This window comes from Rhinopithecus roxellana, chromosome 6, assembly GCF_007565055.1.
Source record: "Rhinopithecus roxellana isolate Shanxi Qingling chromosome 6, ASM756505v1, whole genome shotgun sequence".
NCBI lineage: Eukaryota > Metazoa > Chordata > Mammalia > Primates > Cercopithecidae > Rhinopithecus > Rhinopithecus roxellana.
Window position 1 is genome coordinate 89,196,000 of NC_044554.1, and position 20,231 is coordinate 89,216,230.

The window sequence follows — 20,231 nt, forward strand, 5'->3', positions numbered from 1 at the left end:
TTAAATCATACTTTATGTCAGTGAAAGGGTATCATCTGTCCTTTCTTGGGAAGAAATTATCCTTTTTTCTGAGATGAAAGTCCATTTTAATTTTTTCTTAATGTGTTCTATTAAGATAATTCTTTTGTGCAATGACACTGTTTAGATTTTTTGAAGTTCTTAGTTGGAAACTTTATGCTGTTCCCCTTTGAAACTTTTTATTGGTCCATGAAGTGTTGTTTTTTTTTTCTTTTGAGATGGAGTCTTACTCTGTCACCCAGGCTGGAGTGCAGTGATGTGATCTCAGCTTACTGCAACCTCTACTTCTGGGCTCCAGCAGTTTTCCTGCCTTAGCCTCCCGGGTATCTGGATTTACAGGTGTGCACTACACCCAGCTGATTTTTGTATTTTTAGTAGAGATGGGGTTTCACCATGTTGGCTAGGCTGGTCTCGAACTCCAGACCTCAACTGATCCTTCCACCTCAGCCTCTCAAAGCACTGGGATTATAGGTGTGAGCCACCGCGCCCAGCTGGCCCCTGAAGTTTTGTAAATCACTATTGTAGATGAAGTGGTTGCAAAAGTTTTGAAAGTGAGAAAAGGTGAAAGCAGTACGTACATCTCTAGGATAACATACTTGATAGACTCCTTGAAAAATTTTCACAGAGCCCAATCAGGAAACTGTCCTGTTGACATTTGGTCCAGTTTTGATAGATTTTGAGCCATTCACATAACATATTTGAATGCTTGTCTTATACTAAGTTTGGGGGCTACAATGATGATAAGACAAAAAGTTCTCAAAGATCTCACAACTGTGGGAAAAATATGGACAAACAATTATGACCTAGTAAGAAAGATTGCTTTTGTAAGGTGCTGTAGAGGTGACCTTGGCAAGGTAAATTTAAATGAAGTGGTAGCAAGATGGCAGTGGGTTGAGAAGTGAGTAGTAAGTGAGTCAGTGAAGATGGGTGATGGCTATTAAGGAAGGGATGAAAAGGAGTACCTAGGAGTGTGAGTATAGAGGACTCAGAGTGGTTTGATGATTTCCAAAAGAGACCTGAGAATGGTTATATCCTGTGGCAAGTCATTCTCTAAGAAATGAGAGATTGAAGATAGAGGGGAAATAGTGTAAACAGTTGTCAAGATGAATCTGAAATAGAAATTAATCAGTTCCCTATAATAGATTGAGAAATCGCTTTAGGAAAAAGATATGTTTCACATACACTGTACCATGGAAGGTACACTGCTGATTCAGACAGACTGGGAATGGTCTCATTTTTAAGTGGAGATGTGAATTACTGCACTGAGCATTGTGACAGACGTGGGCTTGGGAAGAGCTTTACTGGGAAATGGGAGAGGCATAAAACTAAGGAGCACATAAGAGGAATATTAGCAGGGAAATTCTTGTTGAGGTTGAAGGTCCTGAATTTTATGATATAGGAATAGAAAGATGGGTTAATCCAGAATGGGATTTGAGTTGGAAAAGGAAAGAAAGAAAGGTTTTGGGAAGGAGGTTGCTAATAGAAAATGAGAGGGGCAAGGGATTTGAGGTCTCATTGTAAGGAGACAGGGATATAAGAGATGGAGAGGTTCAGAATAGAAGGCCAAATTAGAATTTTGGGATCAACTTTCTTCTCAATAAAGTAGTTCTGGGTCTTGATGAGATGGAAATATTCTTTAGGGATAACTGTTCTACTATTGGTCACTTCCTCTTTCACTTTCTTGTGGAACACGATTAAGATGATATTTTGTCTTTTGGAACACGATTAAGATGATATTTGTCTTTTGAGTCAATAAATAAGCAAAATAGCTTTTGTGTTTGAGCTAAGTGGTATATCTCAGGCCATTCAAATCTCTTCAGAGTTTTGGCTGTAATGCTACCTCTTGAGCAAGTATAGGTAGAGGTAAGCACTTGACAGAAAATTTTAACTCTCTCTTCAAAATGTTATGTTCTTAATTAAGTAACATTTTTTATTTACCTTAATAAGTGGCATGTAAACATTGTTATAAAAGATTAGTTTATATGAAGCTGTATAATCAACATTGTTTGACTTTTCTTCCTCAGATTGTAAAACTGAAAACTCAGTATACTGAAACTCTTGTATACTGTATACAGTCAGTATTAGAAAATGAGTACCTTGGATTTCTGGAATCTCGAATGCCAAAAGAGGTTTCAGTAGATTAATTATACATAGATGATACGTAGGCGATAGCTTTAGTTTTATTTATTTTTCAGGGAAAAACAGTTGAAAATGCCCTTGATTCGTTCTTTTGGTACTAAATTATGCAGCTAATCTTAGAGAACCCTGAGTGATGCCATAAAATATGTTGATGTGACCTGCTTAAGGAAAGTGCATGGGAAAGTGACCATTTGGAATAGATTTGTTAAGAAAAGTTTGAAATTCTTGGACTTGAACTAATTTGTTTTCCATGGATCCCATGAGAATACTTGTAATACCAGATGATAGGATACAGTTGGATCCTGTGAATGGCACTAGTTTACAGTGATGTTTTCTGGATCTTTTCCATATGTCACTGACTTCTTTGTATTTGACCATGTATGGATACACAGAATTTCGTAGGCCAGAGAAGAAAAGAAGCTTTATAAACATTCCTTAAAGTGTATAAAATACAAATCTTCATTTGTCTTAGCAAGTCAGTAAGTTGTTGAACTGATTTTTTTCTAACAGGGAAATATCTTAAAATTTAAGCTGTTAAGTTAAAATGTGTAATTGGTATACAGCATATTACTGAAGGTAGAATGAGCAATGAGCTTCGTTTGGTAATAAAGGAACCAGAAATAGTTTGAAGTAAAATTGGGAGATGATTCATGTAGATTAACTATATTGTTGTATCACTTTCTAGTATATAGTACTATATTATTTAAAGGAGTAAGTAGGTAAAGGAGTGGTATGATTACTTTGGATATTTCTGCTTCAGCCACAGTTATCATGAATAAATGATCTGTCTTTATAAAGGAGATGGAGGTGAATTCAAGATATTGAGATGTTAGGTTTGACTGGGTTGTCCTTTGACTAGAAGATCACCAGATAAAATGTAAACCTCTTAAACCAGATGAGATGATACCATTAAAAATGTTTTTTGGCCCAGCACTTTGGGAGGCTGAAATGGGAAGATCGCTTGAACCCAGGAGTGAGGCCGCAGTAAGCTATGATCTGCCATGCACTCCAGCCTGAGCAACAGAGTGAGACCCTGACTTAAAAAAAAATTGTTTTCCTTTGGTTCCCATGATCTCACACAGATGAATCTGATTGTTTTCTCTGAGTTAGTTTGCCTCCCTCATGTTATTAGGGTAACCTGATAATAGACATGTTATCTTAGTTGTGTGGTATGTAACAGTGATCTCCTAAATGATGTGCATCAGTCATTGATACTGAGGATGATCAGAAAATACTACAACTCTTATTGATGTTTACTTTTTTAATCTACAGATAAATGATAATACATATTAATAATATTCAGATTGCCAATAGTATATATTTGGTGGGTAAATATCTTTTGGATCTGCAAAATTTTCACTGATAGTTTATATCAGGATCAAAGCAGTTTAAAGAACATTAATCTAAAAGATCAGACTTTAGCATCTCATTTCTCTAAAAGATAAATCATGCATGTCCACATTTCAGGCAATTTTTTTCAGTTTTAATAAGTTTTATCCCTGATAATAAAATTCTTTTAACAGAAAACTCTTGATTGCTGTAGACCTCTGCTGTGTATTCGTTAGTCACTAGCCACATGTGGCTATTTAAGTTAATTCGAAGTAAATAAAATTAAATATCAGCTCCTCATTTGCACTAATCAGATTTCAAGGACTAAGTAGCCACATGGACAAGTGGAAGGAAGGTGTTGTTCAGTTGCTGCTCACAATAGTTGATACCCCAGAATTTGGAGATGCAGTGTGGATACACAATTCCATCATCTCAGAAAGTGTTACTGGATTGTGTGGCTGCAGACTTTTCTTGCTCAGCAATCTTAGTCTCCACATGTTAGTCTCCTCATGCATCACGTAGCATCTGTAATACATGCCAAAATGAAATAGGCTATCTCTAAAAGTGTCCCAAACTTTTTGTCTTTTAAATTAGCTTATCAGCATAATTGGAGCCTCTAGCCTTAATAAGGACTTGATATAAATGTGTGTCAGGAGAAAGCCTATCTTTTTCTGGAGGAATTATTCCCTTTTCATTTGAATCCGTGTTTGCTTTATCTTGGGCTCCTGAAAACTGATACTTTGCATTTAACAGCAGCATATGCCCAGGATGAATAATACATCTTCTGATACAGAGCTTGAGGTTACAGAATATCTTAAATTGTTCCAGGAACTGTTGTTATCATTTAAGTCCAAAAGTAAGGTTTCACCCTACCAGAATACACTTTTTTTTTTTTTTTTAAACTGTCTGAACTTTCGCTGATTACATTGTCCAGAATGTGGAGTATCACATTTGAGAAGAGGATTGGATCCTAGCCATAAAATAGATACAAGGGTAACTACATTCATGCTGAGAAAGATTAAGGAATGATAGTAAGTTCATTTGAGTGAGTGGTTGGGGCCAAACATGATAGAGAATAGTCCAGGAACACTTTTACTGTAAGTGATAGATTAGATGTTCTTCCCTGATTAATTACGTTTGAACTCTGTGAATTACTAAATCACTCAAACTGCTTATTTGTGTTATTAGATGCATATTTAAGTTTATATAAGCATTACATGTCTTTAGTGGTGATCACTATTTTATCAGTTCCTCTGTCTTTCTTTATACCAAGTATGAGTTATAAACCCAGTATGAATTTGCCAAGAGATTGGCACACTATTTGTATATATGCTTTTCTTTCAAATAATGTGGATTTCCAATGCCCACCATCATTGATTCTAAATAAAATGTGGGAGTAGGTAGATTGAGTCTTTCTAACAGTTTCCCAGTTGATTTTGATAAACTCGAACGTCCCTACCGTCACCCCTTGTAGGAAATCACTGGTGTAATGTATGATATTAACATCTGCACCAATTACTCTTACAGGTGGAACAATCTAAAGTTTTAATCAAAGAAGGTGGTGTTCAGTTGCTGCTCACAATAGTTGATACCCCAGGATTTGGAGATGCAGTGGATAATAGTAATTGGTAAGAAGGGTTTGTCCTCACAACTTTGCAGTGCATTTGGGGTACTAGGGTGGTTAAACTTTTTCTTCTTAACATTTTAAAACTTCTCATCTTAGCAAAGGTCACCAAACTTCAAGTGACATGACTTGGGTTTGTATACCAACTTTGCCACTTATCTGACAAAGTTGTTTAACTTCTTTGAACCCATTTACTTTTCTATAAAATGGAGATAATACCTATCATAAAATTGTTTTTAAGACATATTATAAAATAACATAGCTAAATAGAAGAATTCTCATTATTGTAAGAAATTTAAAACTGTTTTGCTTTAATTTTATCCATTTGTGTAAATTCTATCTCAATCCTAATTTAAACCTGATATTTAGACCTTCAGTTTTTCTGTAAGTCCTAAGTGAAGAAAACAACTATGAAATTTTAGTCTGAAGTACTTATCTTAGTATTTTATAAATAATACTTTTATTTTTGTTTGAATTCACATTGTTTTTGAGGTAATTTTCTGTCAACTCTTAAAACTCGTAAGTTCATCATGAAGTTTTTTTATTATTTAAAGTAATCTCATTTGAAATTTAAAACTGAATGTAATTGTTTTCATATTATGAAGTGTGTTATTAATACACTTATTAGTGCAAAAATATGCTAATAATTTAGCTGTGTTTCGACAATAAATAGTTTATTTTCTTTCATTTGGAAAGTTTTAAAATAATAAAGATTTATTCAACATAATTTATATTTTTGAATCTTTATATGGAATAACTTGTCATACCTTCTACTGGTAAATTCATTTTGCCCATTTGAAAATACTGATTATTGTCCTTTAACAATCATCAGTTAATTCATATGTAGCGTTGCAACTTGTTTGTTTATTTGCATTCTATAGCTGGCAGCCTGTCATCGACTACATTGATAGTAAATTTGAGGACTACTTAAATGCAGAATCACGAGTGAACAGACGCCAGATGCCTGATAACAGGGTGCAGTGTTGTTTATACTTCATTGCTCCTTCAGGACATGGGTCAGTACCTTGATACTTCTAATTCCTTTTTTTGTTGTTGCTTACTGTTACCTTTATGTGCATATTTTAGTAATCTTCAAGTTTGTGAAGTACATACAATTGTACCCATTGTGAAGTACTAAATTTCATGTAGAAATGTCTTAGTTGAAAGCCTTTTTAAATCCTATATAAGCTAACAGTAACTTTACTCCTCAGTTCTTCATTCATAAGGATTTTCCCTTCTTCATGGAAATAAAGTGTTGCCATCATGGTTTGAGGTCTCAATTTGGCAAATTTAGCTTTCATGTTAACCACTCTGCTACTCATTGAACTACCCGTAAAGAGAAGCAGCTATACCAGTTAGACATATTCAGAATAAATCCAAAGATGCTATTTTTATTATAAGTCTCATAAGAGATGGTTATCAAAAACACTTGCATGCCAGTGTTTTCTTGTGCCATTTCTTTCTACAATAAATCTATTTGACTTCTGTTTCACTTTAACTGTCATAGACATGTTGTTTAGGTATCATATTGTTATTACTAAGCTTTTGTTTATTAGGATTTAAGACCTAAGAATCTAGACTTTAACCTGATCTGCTTGTTCTGTTTGTTATAGTTAGCCTGTACTCCCTTTTTTTGTTCTTTGTACTTGCCCTGTCGTTTTGAGTACATATATGTGTCGTTGACAACTGCAGATTTTTCCAGTTATTCTTCCTCAGTCTTTTCCTTTGGATAAGTAACTCAGCATATATAATTCAGCCACCTGATGATTGTAACTCCACCATCTCTCCACCAAAAGAACTGTAGTAGCATCAGGCTAAATAGCATTAAGTTATCTAACACTCACATTACAGTAGTGTAAACCAATTCCTTCAAGTATACCTTTCTCTTCTATTTTTGGCTTCTTGTTCTCTTTCATTTTTTTAAAGATAGGTCAGTGCCCATTATCACTCTCGATGGATAAGGGAGCCTTAATTACATACTTACATTTCTGCACTGTCAGATTACAGTGGGGTAAAAATGTTTCTTCTTTTATGTCTAATATTCTTTTACAGTGTTGTCAGTTTACATATTTAAATCACTAAACTGACTCTTTGACTTAAAAGGCTCAAAAAAAAGTAATCTCAAAAATACAATACACCGTATAACCTTTTATGAGTATTTGTGTAGCTACTTGAATTTATATTTTTAAATAATTCTCGTTTAACATGTCAGGGCCTTTTCCTGTAAGCCAGCAGAGTGAAATCTTAACCTGCAGTTAAGTCAATAAAATTTGTCAGCTTATAACCAATTTTATTATTTTAGATCTTCTGGACTCTGTCCAAGTTGAGTAATTCTCATGAAATCACATTCCTCCCATCCCCTTGGGGAAAATTTTATTTCTTAAAATTGCATGGGAAATGAGAGCTTTTTAAAAAGAATACATTTTTATGTTCAAATGATATGTAGTGGCTTTGTGCCGTTTCTTGTCACAAGGAGTAAGATGTTTAAAATTGCTATTTATTATATATAAAAATATACCTTTGAACAATTTCTCAGTTTATTTTTAGAAATGGAGCAAAGTTTTGCCCATTGGTACATGATATTGTGGATTAAGTGAAGGAATATGACACGGAATTTTATGTATAGAGTTCCAGATATCCTGCTCACTACAGACTGAAATTCCATGCACTCTAATAGATGAATCAGAGCCTTTCCATCTTGTCTGGGTAGTCCCTAGGTTCCCTTTTTAGAGGGATTTGTTTTTAGAGTAATTATAAATTGGTCCAACAGTGTACTTTCAGTGCCTCCTACCTCTCTCTACCAAGTATGAACTGCATGCATGGCTAATTTATGATTTCAGCTATTATTGCCTCATGTGCATTGTTCAGTATTTTGTAATTGTTATTAAAATAAAAAACTGACTTGGAACATGAATTTTAAAATGGTGTTTTATCCTTCTAGCTTTGATTACCACTTTTAGAAAAATTGATGTCATCCAGTGAGTTTTATACAGAAGGATTTTTTTCTCTTATACATACATACAGACATACAAAAAAAAATTTGTCATTTGCCCTGTATTTGTTTATTATGCTGTAGACTTTGAGGTTAGTCTTTTCTCTTTAGTATGGGCTTATCTTCTAGAAATGATAAAAGATTTTCTACTGCTTAAAAACAAGATTAGAAAACTAAATTTGTTGGTGAAAAGACCAGCCAATATAAAACTAAATGGACAGAGGAAAAAAATCAACCAGAATGTAATATACATGTGAACTAAATGTTTTCTGTTGCTGACATTTTGTAGGCTTCTGAAATTTAATGGGACTTTTACAAGGTTTACTTTTTTGCCTAAAGTTTAATTTTTAAACTGACTTAAATGTTCTTTAACCCTTTGGTTATATTTAAGAAGTTGACTTCCCTAATTTCCTTGTCATGTTTATTTTTAAATATCTTTCTTTCTGAAAGTTGGGATATTATAATAAATATTCAGCAAGCATTGTTTTGTGTTTAAGTATAAAATCTTTTTATGTGGATTTTAATACTTTATATTAAACGCCCTTAAGATTTATTAAAATTTTAGATTAACTGAACTCTGCTTTTTTGTCACTGGATTAATAAGCAGGCCTGTATCTGACATAATAGCTTAATAAGGTAGTGGCAATTTAAATTTGTCATGAGTATAAATTGAAAAACCATAACAATTTAGAAATCTGAGATTGAATATTTCATGGCATTTATATTTAGTGTTTTATGTAATGATTAATGAAAATAAGCAAAACTTAAATTTTTTTAAAAAATGGATAAGTTCAGGCCAGATGCAGTGGCTTACACCTGTAATCCCAGCACTTTGGGGACCAAGGCAGTAGGATTGCTTGAGGCCACAGACTAGGCAACATAGTGAGATCCCAACTCTACAAAAAATTAAAAAATTAGTTGGGGCTGGGCACAGTGACTCACGCCTGTAATCCTAGCACTTTGAGAGGCCGAGGCAGGTGGATCACCTGAGGTCAGGAGTTCAAGACCAGCCTGGCCAACATGGTGAAACCTCGTCTCTACTAAAAATACAAAAATTAGCCGGGCTTGGTGGTGGATGCCTGTAATCCCAGCTACTTAGGAGGCTGAGGCAGGAGAATTGCTTGAACCCGGGACATGAAGGTTGCAGTGAGCCAAGATTGTGCCACTGTACTCCAGACTGGGCAATAAGAATGAAACTAAAAAACAAACAAACAAAAAATTAGTTGGGCATGGGGGTGCACTCCTGTAGTCCTAGCTACTCAGGAGTCAAAGTGGAAGTGAGGCTCTGGTGAGCTATGACTGCACCACTGCACTCCAGCCTGAGTGACAGAGCAAGACCCTGTCAAAAACATAAATAAAAATGGATAGGTTCTTTTAGTTAACACTAGTGAGGCAAGAACACAGTTTACAGATAATATAAACAGTGTTATTCCATCTACACACTGTTTTCATTGTGTTCGCTATTCTCTGAATGCCAGTGTCAGTTTTCAGGGGATTTAAGACAAGGAGAATTAGAATAGGAGGCAGCTATCTTAATTCTCCATGTTTGCTTTCTCCCCTCACGGTCTCTGGTTTTCTGCCTCTCAGCCTTACTACCACAGTAAAGTATATACAGTAATCTTTGTTAGTAAAAGGACTGGACTATCTTATTAGTCTTAGGGCCCTAATCCCCCCAGTTTTAATAGATGTTTCTCTTTCTTCATTTTAAAATGTCAGTCAATTCAATTATTAGTCAGTATTAGTGTATAAAATTATTAACAGAATGAGACCTTTATTTCATTTTTCTCATGTTTTTATAAAAGTTAAGGAATACCACTTTAGAATGGTAGTCCTTTGCAAAATATTTCTAGTATCTTCATTTATTCTTGTGAAACATTGAATTTTAGTCCACAGTATATTCTAGATTTGAGGACTTTGGTTTGCATTTAGAATTACTAAAGGACATAAGGAAAATCACAGCAGCTTACTTTTTTTGTCAACAAATATTTGGGCACCTTTTCAAGTGTTAGATACCCTGCTGGGTGCTGAGGATACAGATGAATTGAGATAAGGCCCTCACTGTAGAGGGTATTTCAGTGAGAAGACAGGAGAAACAAATACCGATGCTCCTCGACTTGGGACAGGGTAACATAAACCCATCATAAGTTCAAGATACGTTTAATACATCTTGCCTACTAAACATTATAGTGTAGCCTACATTTGGGCAAAATCATCTAACATAAAACCTATTTTGTAATAATGTGTTGAATATCTCATGTAATTTATTGAATACTGTACTGACAGTGAAAAAAACAATGGTTGTATGGTTTCTATGTGTATTGCTTGCACACTATCAGAAAGTTGAAAAATTGTTAAGTGGAACCATAGTGAGGAACCATCTGTATGCAAGCAGGCAGTTACTGTACAGCATATTAAATGTTGTGACCACATAGAAATATGCCTAGTCTTAGGTTAGAGAAGGAGTCCCAGTGGAAATTGGATCGTAAGCCAGTGTCCTAAAGGATGAATAGGAATTAGCCAGGCCAAGGAGAAGAAGGATGAGAATCGAGGGTGTTCCAGCCAAGGTAGTAGCCTGCGGCCAGATGTCAAAGTATGGTGCTTTCAAGGAATTGTAAGAAATTCAAAAACGCTGGCACATTGGAAGTAGGAGGCAAAAGAAAGGCCAGGCATGCTAAGAGTTGAGGTTAGCTTGAGAGTCTATGTCTTCACAAGCTTTGTAGGCCATTCTAGTTAAGACATCTGGCCTTTAATAAGATTTTTGGTCAGGTCATAACTCAGTAAGATTTGGATTTAGAAAGACCACTCTGACTTCAGTATGGATGGTTTGTAGTATAGTTACTCATTCCAAAGGTCTTGGTGGCCTAAAGTAATGGAAATGGAGATATACGTACATACATACATACATACACACACACACACACATACGCATGTCTATACACATACTATATATATGGGAATAGGATTAGAGGAGGGGAGGAATCCTAGGTTTCACACTTGAGTAATTGGGAAGATTGTAGTGCCATTCACTGAGATAGGAAGCATAGAAGAGGGAAAATGGGGGTTCAGATGAGCTTTTGATTTTTAAGGAGCCCATGGAACACCCGTGTATCATATCCACTGGGTAAACACAAATCTGAAACTTAACGGTGAGATATGATCTGTATATGAAGATTTGGAAGTCATTTGACCAATTGAAGATAATTGAAATCTATTGTAGTCATAATAATTGTACTGAATATAGAGTAAGAAGAGAAAGCCTGGTATGAAATTCTAAAGAATGTACCTCTTAAGGGACTAGCTTACTAAGAGGATCCTGAAAAGTATCATAAGGAAGAAGAGCTTGTGAGAGAATAAGTAATGGTAAGCACCATGATAGAAGTATTTAGTCACCTTCTTGAAAGTACGGAGGCAAACTGGAGGCAGCAGCCAGATTGTAATGAATAAAAGGGATGTTGAAGATTATCTTGTGAGCATCTTGTCAGAGAATGATAGTTGGTAGCAAGAAATGAATGTGGAGTTGAAAGAGGCCTACCATTTTTCATTTTTAAAAAATCCTCCAGCCTGGGCAACCTGGCGAGACCTTGTGTCTACAAAAAATACAAAAAATTAGTCGGGCATGGTGGTGTGCACCTGTAGTCCCAGCTACTCAGGAGGCTGAGGTGGGAGGATCTCCTGAGCCTGGGAGGTGGGTTGCAGTGAGCTGAGATTACACCACTGCACTCCACCCAGAGCAACAGCATGAGACCCCGTCTTAAAAAATTAAATAAAAAAATAAAATTTTAAAACCTTGTAAATTTTGAGTAATAAATATAGAGATAATTCTAGGAAATTCTATTAGGAGCCTTTCTGGTTTTTCCAATTCCTCTTTAGGGCCAAAACCCTGTGACCAGGATTCAAGGGCAGGAGTCAAAGCCTTAGCCACTCCAATGCTTCTTGAAGTCCTGTTCTACCTAACTTTTGCTGGCCTAATACATCTTCAGAGTGTTTCTGATAAGTAAGTAAAGTAGTTACGTTGTATTTAACTAGCACTGGGGATGTGAAGAATCTTGTTCTCCCAAACTGATGAATTCAGTCATATTAAATACTGTGTATTTCAGACTTAAACCGTTGGATATTGAGTTTATGAAGCGTTTGCATGAAAAAGTGAATATCATCCCACTTATTGCCAAAGCAGACACACTCACACCAGAGGAATGCCAACAGTTTAAAAAACAGGTGAGCAGGATGTGGTAACCCAGGTTTCTTATACCATTCTCATAATTTGCAGTTTTTACGATTTTTAGTATAATGTATTGCAATCCATTCCTCTTACTGCTTTACTGTATTGTCATTTATACTGTATTAAAAATAACTCTTGAATCTTCTGCCTTTGTCAGTTTTTAAATATGGCTGTTTTAAGTGTTCTTTAATAATACCCCCACACAGACAATTTCTCCCCATACTCTTTAGAATTATTCTCTCCTCTCCCCTCCCGTCCCCTCTGCTCCCCTCCGCTCCCCTTCCCTCCCCTCCCCTCTCCTCCCTTCCCCTCTCCTCGAATTAATTTCTTAGAATGAATTCCCAGAAAGAGGATTATTCTTTCAAAGGCTATGATTGTTTTTATGGGTCTTTATCTCCCCACTCCCCATTTTGTCATGGTGCTTTCCCAATAAACAAATTTGTTTAATAAAGTCTACATCTGGTTCACTGTGACTTTGCCAGCATTGTTATTTTTATTTTGAAAACTTTTTTGGAATGAAGTGGTACCTAATCATTTCTTTGTCTTTTCCTTTTACTTTCCAGAAAGGCTGAACATTTTAAAAACAAAGCTGGTTTTTCCCCCTTTTTGTAAACATCTGTTCAAATCCTTTGTCTTTTGACCAGTAGTACTTGGTATTACCCGTATTTATCGATATGGGTTCTTTTTATTCTGAGTATTTAGTTCTCTCTCATTTTCACAATATTTTTTCTATTTTCTCTTTTGCTGCTTATATCCCAATTTTGTTTTCAGTGCACTTTATGGGATATTTATAGTTTAAGTTATTGTTCAAACCTATGACCCTAAGATTAAGAGTCTCATGCTGTATAAGCTAGCTGGAAGACCACTAAACTGTTTTTCTAGACTCATGTCTAGTTGTCTCAATAATATTGAGTTACACAGTCACACATATTTCTAATTTAATTGTGTCTGGTTCATTATATAATTACATTTTATGAAATATAGGGTCAATTCTGGAACCTTTCTCTATTGCAGTAGTCTTTATTTTTGGCCAGTAGTATATTGTTTAAACCACAGCAACTTTGTATAATGTTTAAAAATAGATTGTAATTATCTCTATTGTCCGTATAGTCCTATTGTAACAAAATATTTTGTTTTTCACCTTTTTCAATATGAATTTCAGAATACCTTGAAACCTGTTATAAAAAGCCTGTTAAAATTTGCTTTGAAGTTCTGCTAAATTCATACTAATTTTCAGAAAGTTTTAGTACATTGTTTTTACTATATCTAATATTTTTCTGTTTTACACTTACCCATTCCTATTTTTATTTTGTAATGTGCTATTTCTGAGTTTCAAATACTATTATATAATGCATTTCTCTTCGTTTATTATGTATTTCGATTTGGATTTTTACTGATAAAAAAGATGAATATGAAGTGACCTCTTCTTTCAAATTGGTCACATTCTGGTGGTTGTACTCAGGTCATTTTAATATACAACCTCTGACTAAAACCACTGCTTTTAGTGCTAGCTACTATTACTCGTTTTTCTCTTCATCATGTATTTGCAATTCCTCGTTTATTCTTTTTTTTTAAATTTAGGTACATACCCTAATTGTAAAAGATGTGTGGTCTTATTTTCTTTCAGTGACAATTTTACTTCTGTTTACTTCTGTCTAGTGTAGTAACCATGTAACACAGTTTGGTCAGGGTCCTTTTATAGCTGCTGGGAACCTTTGCCATGAAAATTGCACCAAAATATAAGTATAGGTAGGGAAGATAGGTTTAGGTATATTAGCCATTGGTTTGTTACGGGTTCAAATAAGGATAGGTAGTTGAAAATTATTTGGATGTCTGTATTCTGTTTAGAATTTGGAGTGATTTTGGACATGATAATTTAATTTGATGTTATTAATAAGTTGTCTTCTTTAGTTTTCTTCATTTTCCTTATTAATTCTTGAGCTTCTTAATTTCTAAGGTGTGTTTTCTCCCTGTGTCCTTCCCTAATCTTATACCTGTTGCTCCTCAGTTTGTGTGTATATACATGTACGTGCAAGGATTTTTCTGATGATTGTGCAGGGAGCAATGCTGTACTTAGTTTTACCTTTTGCCAGATTCTACTAAAAATTTTAGGTGAGTTTAGCCCTGTTTATTCAACTAAATAAGATACTTGGGAGTTTGTATCTAAAGGAAGAATCTCAGTCATTGTAAATAAATGACCTGAGGTCATTACTGTGGAAATCAATCAGAGAAATCCCTTTCTGGAGTTTTACATCTTTTTTGGAACTCTTTTGATGTGATAGCTATATGACTTTAACACTTCTGAAGTAATTGGATTTGGTGTTTATATATCAACTTTACAGTGAAAAAAAAAAAAAGACTAGCATAGTACTTTAATTTTAGATTACAACTTTGCATCATTAAAAACAGTAAAGGATCTGGAACCAAGGACCCTCATAGGAATCTAAGCAGCATGTAATAAACATAAGACTAACGTACTAATTATGTATGGTGCTCTTTTGCTGACTACTTCTTCAATTTTAGATAATGAAAGAAATCCAAGAACATAAAATTAAAATATATGAATTTCCAGAAACAGATGATGAAGAAGAAAATAAACTTGTTAAAAAGATAAAGGTAGGTTCATCCCTGTACATACACTAAAGTAATCTGAGGCCTTAAAAACATACTACAGCGTCCACAGGAAAGATCAAAAGTATCAGTGTTTTAAGTAGTTGGCTTACAAAATGCCTAGGGAGATTTAATTTTGAATTCAACTTTATAGTTAACTTTGAAGATTAGCTAGTATATCTAATAAGGAATTGTATAAACTACTGAGGCGAATAACACAATCCTTATTTCAAATTGTTTTTAATTAAGTGGCTTTCATATTATGTAATTTTTTTCCCTCTTAAAAAACAAGTGATGAGAAAAGAGAATTCATTCTGTTATGTTTTAATTGCCAGACAAAAATGTATTTATTTTGTCTCTATAAAAGCCAACCAAAGTTACAGCTAGATAGGAGAAATAAGTTCTAGCGTTCTGTAGCATTGTAGGGTGACTATAGTTAACAATAATTTAGTCTATATTTTCAGATAGCTAGAAGAGAGGATTATGAATGTTCCCAATACAGAAAAATAAGTTTGTGTTGACAAATATGCTAATTACCTTGATTCAATCATTACGTATTTGTATACAGGTATCAGAATACCATACTGTACCCCACAAATATGTACAATTATGTTTCAATTAAAAATAATAAAAACCCACCAAAAAGTAACATCAACATGTTTTCTGTATTTTATCTCATGATTTTCTACATAGTTTGGCCCTAAAAATGGTATACTGAATGATGACATTATGTAGGCAAATATCTTGGACTAATGAAATTTTTATACATTGCCAGTGAAGAATTTCTGCAGTTGTATAAAACAGCTGCTTAGATATTTCCAGGAGCCACAAAATTGTGAAGGGCTATACATGGATGAATACATATCCAGTCACCAGGATTTGAAGTTCCAAAGTTAGAGCTTAGCAAATAGACTATTACCTGCTTTAAGGTACTGTTGTAGTTGGTTTGTGATCAAGTATGCAGGCTAGTCATTAGCCCACTTTTTTCCCCCCAAATGCCAATGTATTTTTTACCTTTTATCCCCCTAAGTGTGGAACAACTTTCTGTAGTGATTTTTAGTAAATAATTTGACCAAGTATATGCCAAGTATATGCTTGAATATTCTTAACATTAAAGAGAAAATATAATTTTATTTATTGTTTACCTTGGTGGTAATACCATGTGATGGCAGTTTACTAAATATTTGTTAAATGGCCTTAAAAACTAATACAGAAACTATCAAAAGTAATTTTTTTTTTTTTTGGCTAATCTGTTGAGTAATGTAACTTTTTTTATTCCTGAATTTGTGAGGACTACAGAGATGTACTTGAACAAGAATACTTTGTTTTATAGGACCGTTTACCTCTTGCTGTGGTAGGTAGTAATACTATCATTGAAGTTAATGGCAAAAGGGTCAGAGGAAGGCAGTATCCTTGGGGTGTTGCTGAAGGTAAGATTTTCTTCAGTGAATGACTTTCTGTAAGATCTCAAAACTGATTAAAATTTTGTATGTATAGTAAGTGGTACAATATCCATACTGTATTGATATAGTCTAGATTTTCAAGGATAGTGCTAATTTCAGGTTCTTGCAGTCTCATTTTCCTCTTAAATACGCTGATATTTTTCAAACCTGTATCCTACTAAGTCAGGCAAGTATGTGTTCAGTCCTAAAGTTGTAGTATAGGTTGAACATTCTTAGAATATTCAAAATGTGAATTGCTCGGAAATCTAAAACGTTGGCCGGGTGTGGTGGCTCACGCCTATAATCCCAGCACTTTGGGATGCTGAGGCGAGTGGATCACCTGAGGTCGGGAGTTCGAGGCCAGCCTGACCAACAGAGAGCTACCCCGTCTCTACTAAAAATACAAAAATTAGCCGGACATGGTGGCGCATGCCTGTAATCCCAGCTACTCGGGAGGCTGAGGCGGGAGAATCACTTGAACCCAGGAGACGGAGGTTGCAGTAAACTGAGAACATGCCATTGCACTCCAGCCTGGGCAACAAGAGTGAAACTCCGTCTCAAAGGGAAAAAAAAAGAAAGAAAGAAATCTAAAACGTTTTGAGCACTGACATGCTGCTCAAAGGAAGCACTCACTGGAGCATTCTGAGTTTTGGATTTTTGGATTAAGGAGGCTCGACCAGTAAGTATAACACAGATATTCCAAAATTCCAAAAAAATTCAAAACACTTCTGGTCCCAAGCATTTAAAATAAGAGATACTCAACTTGCCCCTCCCTGGCTGTCCCTCACTGGCATCCCTGTCTCATCATTAAGATTATTTCTGTTTTCTTATTTGAAAACATACCTAAAATTCAGGAGTTCTTTACCTGGGGCCCAAAGTTTGCTCCCAGGGAATCTAATGAACCTCCTGGAATCAAACATTTTGGAGAGAAGGCCAGTCACTTTTATCGGAATGTCAGATGGTCATGGACCCTGAAGAATGATTGAAGAAATTTGTAAGCCCAGTTAAAACTTTCACAATCTTTCCTCAGTGCAAAAGTTGCCCTTTTTGATACCGCATATTTAGAGTAAAACAATTTTCATTAATAAGAGATCCTCTTTACTAGTTTTGTAAGGAGTTTTTTGTTTTGTTTTTTAACCTGCTATCTTAAATTATTAAGGGTTAAGTAAGGAGTTTTAAATACCAATAAAATCTTAGTTATAACACCAAACCTCGGAAGTCCTTCCTCTTGGACTTCACAATAGGTTTATTGTGTTGGTTTAATCTGATATTTAATCTTCTGTATTACAGTAAGCTGAAACCAAAATTGAGACATGATTGTTTTATCTGTTTGTTCCTATTATTTTTGAACTTTGTTTTTTTTTAAGAGACGAGGTCTTGCTGTGTTGCTCAACTGGCCTTAAACTCCTGAGCTCAAAGTGATCCTCCCACGTTATGCTCCTCCCACATCATGTCACCAAAAGTACACACCACTGCCCCTGGTTTATTTTGAACAGTTCTTTAATTTTTAGGATATTGTTTCAAGTTACTGTCCTTATTGGCGGTTTTCCCATTAGTGACCCCTGTACCTTGTTCCCAGCTCTCTCTATCATGCCCAGGCAACTTTCAATTCCTGAGCTGAGACTTTAGAACTTACATACTCCTTAAAAATATGCACCAGAGAAACTGATTTGCATCTCTCTTGTAGTTTACCCCTCTACTCCCAAGTAATATTCCTATTTGTGATACATTCTTTAAAAATAAAAGTAAAGAACCTTAAAGTTCTTGGCTCCCTTTTTCATTTTGGTTACCTGAAGATATTTTCTAAAGTGATTCTCCCTTCACTTACCGCACTGAATTTTTAAAATGTATTATAGAATAAGTATATTTTATACCAATAATAAGAAAATACATGATTTCCCCTTTCAAAATTTCAGAGTTGTTTCTGGAGAGCTCATTTGTTAGATTTACATATCTATTTCTGAGGATTAAACTACAATAAGACAATAATAAAGTACACTTCTCTGTCATGCCCTTACATTAGTACTATGTTAGTGTTAAATCTCAAAAAAATTGATCTGTTTGCATTTCCTCTCCTTGTTTTTACGCCCCAAGTTCCTGTGAAATATTTTTTGAAAAGATTAGGTTTAGTGGAAATATAATATATGCGGTCTATTTTTTTCTTACAGTTGAAAATGGTGAACATTGTGATTTTACAATCCTAAGAAATATGTTGATAAGGTAAGTGCAAGCAATGATGGAAATAGCTTAAGATTTTCTTTCCCTAAGTAAGAATTGGACAGATTTGCTTTTTGCCTTCTATAAATGTAGCTAATTTAAATTTCTGTATTCAGTCTAGCAATGAAGTAAGCACTACATGTAGATGATTCTTTCTCCAAGGTTTTGAAGTCATGAGCAAGTTACGAAATAATTTGTCTAGGGATACGTAGGAAAATTAGTATCTTTACTTTATCATTATACTTGTGTTGAGGTTTATTACTGAAATAACTATGGAAAGTGAAATAGAAGAGGCTCTTTTTTCTTAATGTGAAAAACTTGTGAAAACTATATAAGGGAAGGCTAGTTTTTGAGTCAAAAGCTAGAATTTGAATGTTAAAAGGTGCACATCCTGATAGCTGGTGAGTAGGCCACATTTTATGTACTGGAACACAGTGAACAAAACCAATCTTCCCATCAGGTGAGAAAAAGAAATCCTTAAATTGTGTCTTGCACACCTGCTGAAAGAGAAGGAAAGCCTATGGGAGCAAGACATTGAGGCCATCCTGATTAGAGGACCAACTAGTAAAGAGGATCTCTTACTAATGAATTAGAAAAGCAGCAGCAGAGAGGAAATCGTGAAGAAAAAGTGTAATAGGACTAGAGATGTTAGTATACAAGGAACAGAAGGGGCATCAAAATGATCCTCAGTGTTTTCATGTTGAGACACATTCCTTCCTCTCCCTACCACACTCTGCATTTCCCACTTCTGTCTCTTGCCTCTCTACGCCTTTACCACATACTCTCTTTAACCTTCGGTTTTAGGTGTCTGTCTTAAGTTGATATCCATTAATTTTCATACCCCTACTTTCCCAAAACAGAAGAATCTCTTTAGCTGTGTAAAGAGAGGTAGTAACATAAATACGGATAATAGTTGGAAATCATGGAATAACAAGGTCATTCTCAAAGTGAGAAGTGAGGGGGAAAATTTAAGAGTCAAACTGCTGCCTCAAGAAATATAGTAGAGATGAGAGTGAATTTTGAAGTTGAATAAATTGGCATGTAATTGATCTTTATTTTCAAAGGAGCCGGTGTTCTTGGTAGGAACTACATGATAGAGTTGATTCAGCAGTTGGGGTTGCCAGGCCTCACTTAGTGAAGAAGACCAAATGCACGAGAAGGTCATCCTCTGGGTTTTAAGAATACAAAACTTCAGGCTTTATTATGAACTATTCCCTTCCTCTTCCATTCTTATAGTGTGACTTCAAAAGAATATGTATTAATAATATAATCTGCTGTGACAGTATATAAGTAGAGAATGTTTAATAAATACTAATTACCATTGCATTCCTCTTGTTTTTAAATCTTCTATGGTACTTGCCCAGTGCTTGACATGGTGGCATTCTATAACTTTTTCTTATGTATTTTAAAAGTATACAATCAATAATTGCCTACAAAGCTAAAACACTGTAGAGAGGAAAGCTAGGTACCGAGTCAGAGACTACTTTGTTGAGGTGGACTCTCAGTGTGTTGCCCAGGCAGGAATGCAGTGGCACGATCTTTGCTCACTGCAACCTCCTCGCAGGTTCAAGCAATTCTCCTGCTTCAACCTCCCGAGTAGCTGGGATTACAGGCATGCGCCACCACACCTGGCTAATTTTT

The 20,231-nt window shown here is 35.0% G+C and overlaps 1 protein-coding gene across 4 annotated transcripts in view; it reads left to right on the forward strand.

The window, feature by feature from the left end:
• Positions 1-20,231, forward strand: part of SEPTIN7 (septin 7) — a 104,848-nt gene that overhangs the window by 66,634 nt on the left and 17,983 nt on the right. For all 4 annotated transcript variants that reach the window (XM_010361128.2, XM_010361129.2, XM_010361131.2 and 1 more), the window contains exons 5-10: positions 5,014-5,114; positions 5,992-6,126; positions 12,200-12,317; positions 14,845-14,937; positions 16,265-16,361; positions 18,542-18,593. In XM_010361128.2, coding sequence (XP_010359430.1) covers positions 5,014-5,114; positions 5,992-6,126; positions 12,200-12,317; positions 14,845-14,937; positions 16,265-16,361; positions 18,542-18,593 — 596 coding nt within the window. The remainder of the gene's footprint in view (positions 1-5,013; positions 5,115-5,991; positions 6,127-12,199; positions 12,318-14,844; positions 14,938-16,264; positions 16,362-18,541; positions 18,594-20,231) is intronic.